Genomic DNA, 7774 nt, shown 5'->3' with positions numbered 1-7774 from the left:
GAGACAGCATAAGAAACGTAGGGTATATTCTTTATCGTATATCTAATATTTCTTACTCTTGCCTAGATAGCAGTTTGTAAGATGTTAATATTGTTAATAAATACCGAATAAATATATTCTGGATAAACTAATGCATTATGCATCGGTTCTTATATATATATATATATATATATATATATATATATATATATATATATATATATATATATATATATATTTACACAAATTTGCACATTGCACATCAATTGTGTATTTTCTCAACACATTACGTTTTGCCTTTTAGTTACCGTTAATTATCATTATCATTATTTTTAATGTTCCATTATATTATCCAGTACTTTTTTTTTAAAAACCTACCTTTGTTGCTGTGCCTGATATAATTGGATTTAGATTAATTTAGCTACGTTATTGATAGGTACGTTAACATTGCCGTTGCCTGTTGATATATTACTGCATCTGCAGAGTATGCGGTAAAAATTACCGCATTTCATATTTTTAGAACAAACACACATACACTCATATACATACACACAGCCGCATGCACGTACGCACGCAATATGTTGTAACAATGATGAATATAATTGAAGGAGAGAGAGAGAGAGAGAGAGAGAGAGAGAGAGAGAGAGAGAGAGAGAGAGAGAGAGAGAGAGAGAGAGAGAGAGAGAGAGAGAGAGAGAGAGAGAGAGAGAGAGAGAGAGAGAGAGAGAGAGCGAGCGAATGGAGTTACCGAGAGTTGTGTTCTCTATCGCTGCTGGTGAGTCCCCTACAGTCATGGGACTCACCAGCAGAACGCAACTTTCGGCATTTTTTTTATCAAATGATTGACCAGTCTTTCTCACAATTTTGTGAGCTTGTTAATACTAAAATAAGCTAATATTCCCCGACATAAGTCTGAGAGAAACAATTGAATTCTGATGACGTAACCCGGCTCCTGGGCCCTTCTCGGTGTGGGGATGGGGGGGGGGGTCTTCAGACGTCGCGCGCTGCGGAGGAGTTAAATGTTTATTTCTTCTAATTACTAATTTGTGCAACTCATTGTCTTCATAACAAAATATACACCTGCTACTCCTCGCTTCACCTCTCTACTCGATTTCTCTGCATTAAACAGAAGTAATAAGAAAATAATATTCATCCACCTTGGTGTCGATCCCCGCTTTCTGTGACTGATTGCGGTGGTGCCCGTGCCGCACCTGAGGTAAACAATGTTATGTCGTGTATGGTTCGAGGCGAGGGCAACACGCTCTCTGGAGTCAATGCTGCCCTATTTTCTTGCAACTGTCGTAGTACAAGTGTAATTCTATGCATCTTTTTCCATATTTATATTTTCATTTAATGTGATAAACAATAACATAAAGCGAGGGATTTCCCTAACGGTAAATTTACTCTCATTCTGTTTCAGTATCCACGTTGTTCAGTTGTAACTGCACAGCCAACTACTACTCCAAGTTTTATATTCAACGTTTATTTTTTGGATTCTGCGTTCAGTCGGACTCTCCATCCCTCATCTGTTCTTTTATTCCGGAATAAATAAAGTAAAGGAATAAAGGTAAACAACGTTTAAGATTTTGTCTCACTATTCAATTGTTTCACGTTTCCATTTCTTTAGTTTCCTAGAATGTTGGGGGTCATCCATAAGCTGTTGGTTGTGCAATTGTACTGCAATAAATGCAACTAACAGCAGAACAAAACACTTCTTTATGTTAACGATACTTTCTTTTTCGACCAGTGGTTATAGAGAATAAATTATACACAGAACATATCGTTCAAGTCGATAAAACTCAGTAATGTTATAGTTCAAACACATTTTGTTTTCTCTAGTTATCCCTTGAGTGAATTAACAGGTTGTACATTTAAATGAACTATTGGTTGTTTTAAAGTTTAAAGAAGAAACGGGCTTTTGAGAAACCTCTCATTCATAAGAGAAAAGGATGGCTTTCTTTGCGTCTTCGAATTCTGCCACTGGTTCTTAATCTTCTTAGTCACAGACCCCTTTAACATTTTCCGTAATGTTATCTCCCTGTTGCCATGTATACTTATTTAGTCATTACACCATCCATGTTTAAGTTCAGAAAAATATGCAGACAATATGTAGTTTCTCACTATGACACGGTGGCAATAGGTGTCCGGAATCCTTACATTAATTATGGTTTATAAGGAAAAATCAAGAATGTTTTTTTCAAGGTTTAGCGTTAACTTGAAATGAATGTCCTTTATTTGTCTTTATCTTTATAAGCAAAAATGTTTGCCAGTCGAGACCATGATATGGCATCGAGAAGGTAAAAGAACAGACTCCGTTGAATAATCAGAAAAGAAATTTATTTATGCAAACCCTCCTTCAAATTCCAGGTTCTAAAATCTGCTTAAGTTCAGCACTAGAAGAGCAAAGAAGAACCACTGCTGCGTCAGAGAGGTTCTCACTCTATGTTGTTCTTGATCCAACGGAGGTAGGCGCCCACTCGTGTGTAGACGCCTGGGAATTTTGCGTTGCCGCACCCGACGCCGAGGGACACCGTGCCGACGACGTAGAACCTGCGGGTGTTGACGTCGAAGTAGTTGAGGGGCCCGCCGCCGTCACCCTATGGGGAGAAAAGACCTGCTGAATAAGCTTAAGGAGAATATTCAACACGTTATGTAGCGGTGCGACGCATCTGTATATACGTGTATATGTTTGAGAAATGCATGTGTGCATTTGCATGAGTGGAGAAAAGATACAAAAGTGCATATATTACTGTAATATTAGAAGGGTCACACTGGCCATCGAAGTTATAGTCGATCCATTTTTAAGATTACAAATCCCAAATTGCGCCGTAATATATCATCATTATCTCCATGAGGTTTCGCGCATCATGTGAATGCACCATTTAGTCTAGTTTAATCTAAGACATGTGCTGCCTTCACACTTTAAAGAGACAAACCACTTACGCCACAGGAGTCTCCACTTTCACTGCCTGCACAGATCTGCGAGTCTGTGAGGGTGAAACTATATTGCAGGGTGTCATAAGTGGACTGACATGCGCCCAAATCGACCACGGAAAGCACTGCTGCGACTGGTACCTTCGATCCCGTCGAACTTGCTAAAAATGTGAGAAAGATCTCCGACCTTTAGATATACATTTTATATAATGTAGAATCATCTACATATTCATCTGTAAGTATATATAAATATATTTCTATCTATATCTTTCTACGGTTGTTGCTCTCTGTACATATATGTACACACACACACACACACACACACACACACACACACACACACACACACACACACACACACACACACACACACACACACATATATATATATATATATGTATATTTTATATATATATATATATATATATATATATATATATATATATATATATATACCATTTACAAATTTATGTACATTTATAGACACCTATACATACGACTAATATCACCAGTGCACTATACTCACGAGATCTGTTCTCTGTGGGTGCAATCTAGGTTGAATGGGTTCGATTTCTTGCCAGAGATAATACCTATATATTTCAAAATAGAACTGAATCGTTCTATCATATCTAAGTATGTAGTGTGGGTTTTTGTGCCATTGTCTATATCTCATATGTACACGGAGTATATGGAAAGCTACGTCTGTTTTAGGCGCAGCAAATGCAGAAATCTGTGTGTAGTATCAAGAAAATGAATTGCCCCGAATCTCGTATATGCCTTCCTTCCTTCTCTGGCAGTTCCCGCCACTGTCTATGACTCACCGGCGTCAGTTCGTCCGTAGCCAACAACAGCAAGACGTTGATTCAGAAATTCCTCGCTCCGGTAGTTGAAAGGAAGGCAGACCGGTCGAATGAAGTCTGCCGATGGAGAACACGTTATTGGGTATCGTGGGGAGTGGAGGAAAACAATATCGAAAACAACGCCATCATTCACTTCTACTGCAGCTCTGAGAATAAAAAAATATTTGCGGCTTCATTGCCTTCCAGATGGTAAATTAGTTTTTCTTTGTCTTTAATGATCAGAATGTACTCTGTAGACACATTTACCCTTTAAATCAGTAAAACAGCACTATCAGATAATTATTATTATTCATTCACTATATCAACATCATCAAACAGTTTAAGTGATTAGATAAATTTGATATACGATGAAAATAATTGCACAGGTTAAGAAGTAAAGAAACAGATCCAGTGATAGACAGTTACGTGGACTAACATACACGTATAGACTGACATACAGTTAGCTGGACGAGAAAAGGAAAATGAAACAGATAAAAAAGAAGAGAGTGTGAACATGCTATATATATTAACAGAATAACAGATGCATATGTTGTGATATAAACAGTTGAAGAAAGAGACCTGTCAGCATATTGTTTACATGCCTAAAATGGCTATCGTTAGTCAAAATGTTCTAAAAGCAATACTCTTATTCAGTTAATAATTCCTAAGCAACCAAAAATATTGTACGTTTAACAAGCTGGAAATATAGCTGTCGTGTCCCTAGACTCGGTCAAAATTTGTGAAAGTCGTTCGTTGTGATTAATACGAAAATCGGTTTTGGCGGCTACTGTCTTCTAAATGCGAATCCAAACTTATTTTTTTCCTTTTGAAAATTAGTTATACAGAGAAAATAAACACGAAATAGGCCAGACCTAGAATATGACTGAAAGACAGGTAAATACTTAGACAAACACATAAAGAATAGGTAAAAAGTAATTGAATTAATAAAAGTATGCATAAAGCAGCAGAAATATTAACAGATTGACAGACAAACACACTTAGAGGGCTAGCATGCATCAAGGTAATGTCAGGCAGACGAAATAAGCAAACAGACAGACAGACAGAAAGACAATTCCAAATATCACAAACTCACCATTGAATTCAACGTCCCTTTCCAGAGTCAAGATGGATATGTCGTCTCTGTGAGTCGTTGTACTATACCCCGGGTTAGTGTGGTTCACGACTACCAGATCGACGTGAGAAGCCTCGTCCGTGCGGCTCAGGTCGAAGTCACCGAGACGAACGTAGTACCTGAAGAAAAGATAATGACATAATCGAAGTAAACACAAACATTCGTTCACTTCCGTAGGACAACTTTACTCTAGCTCCCCATTGTGGAAGACGCAGGATTGTCGTTCGGTGTGCCTAGGACCAGTAGCATATAGGTGCCATATATTTTTTAAAATTTTCATCTCGGAAAGCATATTTTGAATATTCGTAGTAACATCAATTCATTCAGGGACAAATCCAGAGGACATAAAGTTGACTCTATTTTATATTATAATCAAATTACATTAACATCCGGCTGCTCTTCTTAAGCAATTTACTACAGACCGGTAGCCTGTGACTCGTGTACTGCACTTTATTATTATTGCTTGAGGGTAATGGACGTTATGGATATTATCTTGATAGGTAAGTAGATATGGGGATTGAAGACACGGTCACACGAGCGTGATTTTTCAGCAACCAGTTTGTGGTATAATCCCCCATTCGAAGTTGCCCTGTTGGCGATTTCTGAAGTTGCTGATCACACGGGCTAACAGGACCATCGTCTATGCGCTTTATTTCACCGTCAAACATGGCGTCTACGGTTGTCCCGCACGGCCCTCCTCGCAGGTTATTCACTCTCCATTCACCAAGTTTCCTGTACTGACCGTTCAAGATCCATTTCAAGTTCATACATGGTGGGAATATGCTAGGTGAGGAATTACCGCTTTTCATGAGAAGCTGACCCAATGAAGAGAAACCCATTTTTCCTAGCCACAGCACGGTGAGCTAGGGGTGTTTTTGCGTGACCCAGAAGTATCCTGGCTGAGAAGCCACAATTTTAAAGATTTGAATGTCTTACAAGGTCCTAATTTATCTTTAAATATTTACATCGGTATATTATAATACTACAGGACAGGACAGCATGGCTGGCCTGCTGCCAACTTGATCGTCAGACGGCTGGTGAGTCTTTGACTTTCTCATGGGAAAATTCTTGCATGGGTTTTTTTATCTCGTGATTATGGATTATTTACCGGTTTGACCAATATCCGACCCCTATTCACTTTTAGAACCAAAGTATTCGTTCAAAATTCACCTTTCTTTGCTTTTTCTGCGTCTAAGATTAGCTCAGAATCCACCTATGAATTTCTCGTTGGCAAGTCTAATGGTTGGGAAATTATTTATACGAACAGATTAGAGGGAATGTGAGGTGTAAATGGAATTGCAAATAGGTAATTTTGGAAGAGTACAGAGATCGAGGTAGTAACATAACGAAAGAAAATAAAAAGAATTACTCACGGGTTTACACCACTCTGATCAGTTATACAATGGGCTCCTGTGAGAACATGGCGACGTGTGATGAGGGATCCGCCACATAATGCAAGAAAGGTGTTTTCGAAAGGTTTTCCAACAGCAGCTAACCACGGCCATGCACCGCGCTGTTGGGAGGAATATGTAAGCATTATCAGGAAATCTATAGTTTCAGCAACTTCTCTTAATGACAATATCATTATTTATTTACTTAATCATTTATTTATTTTAAATCTGGATCACCACACTTGAACACGTAACGACTTACCCTCTGAAGATCGTTCTGAGGACCAGTAGGCTCAGAGAAGCCGCACTCTTCCTCGGTTGGAATGAGAGGCTTCGAAGGGCAGCATCTCGAGACGTAGTTCAGCAACTGCCTGTAAGCATCCGGACTCCATTGTGAAAAAAGCTGAGTGATTACTGAACTACCAAATAATAACTGTACCCACGGACTTTAGTTATCCCCATGTGGTCCCTTGTCGAAGTGCTTAAACATCTTAAAAGGCCATGGGATCTGATATGTCGAAATTTGACTGATTTACTTCGTTGTTTCACATTTGAAATCCATGACCGGCGAAACACTCACTCTCCCAACGGCGTGCTGAAGAAGGGCTGCACAGAAGGCTCGTCCCTCTGGCTGACAAGACTCAGGTAAGAAAGACACTCAGCCTGCGATCCACAGCTGCCTGCAGTGTGGGACATGTTGATAAGTGCGAGATATATTTAAAAGAAAGAGGAGGGGTAGGAGGAGATAAGTAGAAAAGAGAAAGAGAGGGGGGGAGAAGAGGAAAGGAGGAGGGGGAGACAGAGAGAGAGAGAGTGAGAAGGGGAGGGATGGAAAGGGGGAGTCAGGGGGAGGGATAGGGGGAGAGGGGGGAGAGGGAGAGAGAAAGAGGGAAGGGGAAGGGGTAGGGCAGAGAGGTAGGGGGAATGGGAGGGAATGAAGAGGGAGAGGGGAAATGGGGAGGGAAAGGGAGGGAAAAGGAAATGGGAGGGAGGAGCGAGTTGGGGAAAGGGGGGAGAGAGAAAAAAGAGAAGGAAAAGGGGGAGGGGAGGGAGAGGGGAAAAGGAGGAGGGAAGGGGATGGGGAGGGGGAAGGGGGAGGGAAGGAGGGAAGGAGGGAAAGAGGAAAGGAGAGAGAGAGGAGAGAGAGAGGAGAGGAGAGGACAGAAGAGAAGAGAAGAGAAGAGAAGAGAAGAGAAGAGAAGAGAAGAGAAGAGAGGAGAGGAGAGGAGAAGAGAGGAGAGGAAGAGAAGAGAAGAGAAGAGAGAAGAGAAAAGAGAAGAAGAGAAGGGAGAGAAAATAATTGGAAGAGAAGAAAACAAAACATTTTACGCATCAAAAGTTTAAACACTGTGCATTTCGTGATAAATACTCAAACAAAAACAATACACACACACACACACACACAAACACACACACACACACACACACACACACACACACACATAAATATACATATATATATATACATATATATATATATATATATATATATGTATATA

General features: G+C 39.8%; 1 protein-coding gene across 1 annotated transcript in view; it reads right to left on the bottom strand.

The window, feature by feature from the left end:
• Positions 1–2294: 2294 nt before the first annotated feature.
• The window catches only part of LOC113828686 (venom protease), a 6705-nt gene continuing 1225 nt past the window's right edge, over positions 2295–7774 (bottom strand). Inside the window, exons 4-10 of the mRNA XM_070124309.1 lie at positions 6856–6955; positions 6538–6646; positions 6258–6397; positions 4846–5003; positions 3735–3830; positions 2923–3074; positions 2295–2576 (exon numbers count right to left, since the gene is read on the bottom strand). Of these exons, the coding sequence (XP_069980410.1) occupies positions 2415–2576; positions 2923–3074; positions 3735–3830; positions 4846–5003; positions 6258–6397; positions 6538–6646; positions 6856–6955 (917 nt within the window). The 3' untranslated portion in view covers positions 2295–2414. The remainder of the gene's footprint in view (positions 2577–2922; positions 3075–3734; positions 3831–4845; positions 5004–6257; positions 6398–6537; positions 6647–6855; positions 6956–7774) is intronic.

The sequence above is a fragment of the Penaeus vannamei genome, chromosome 8 (genome assembly GCF_042767895.1).
Source record: "Penaeus vannamei isolate JL-2024 chromosome 8, ASM4276789v1, whole genome shotgun sequence".
NCBI lineage: Eukaryota > Metazoa > Arthropoda > Malacostraca > Decapoda > Penaeidae > Penaeus > Penaeus vannamei.
This window is presented reverse-complemented; position numbering and strand designations above follow the sequence as displayed.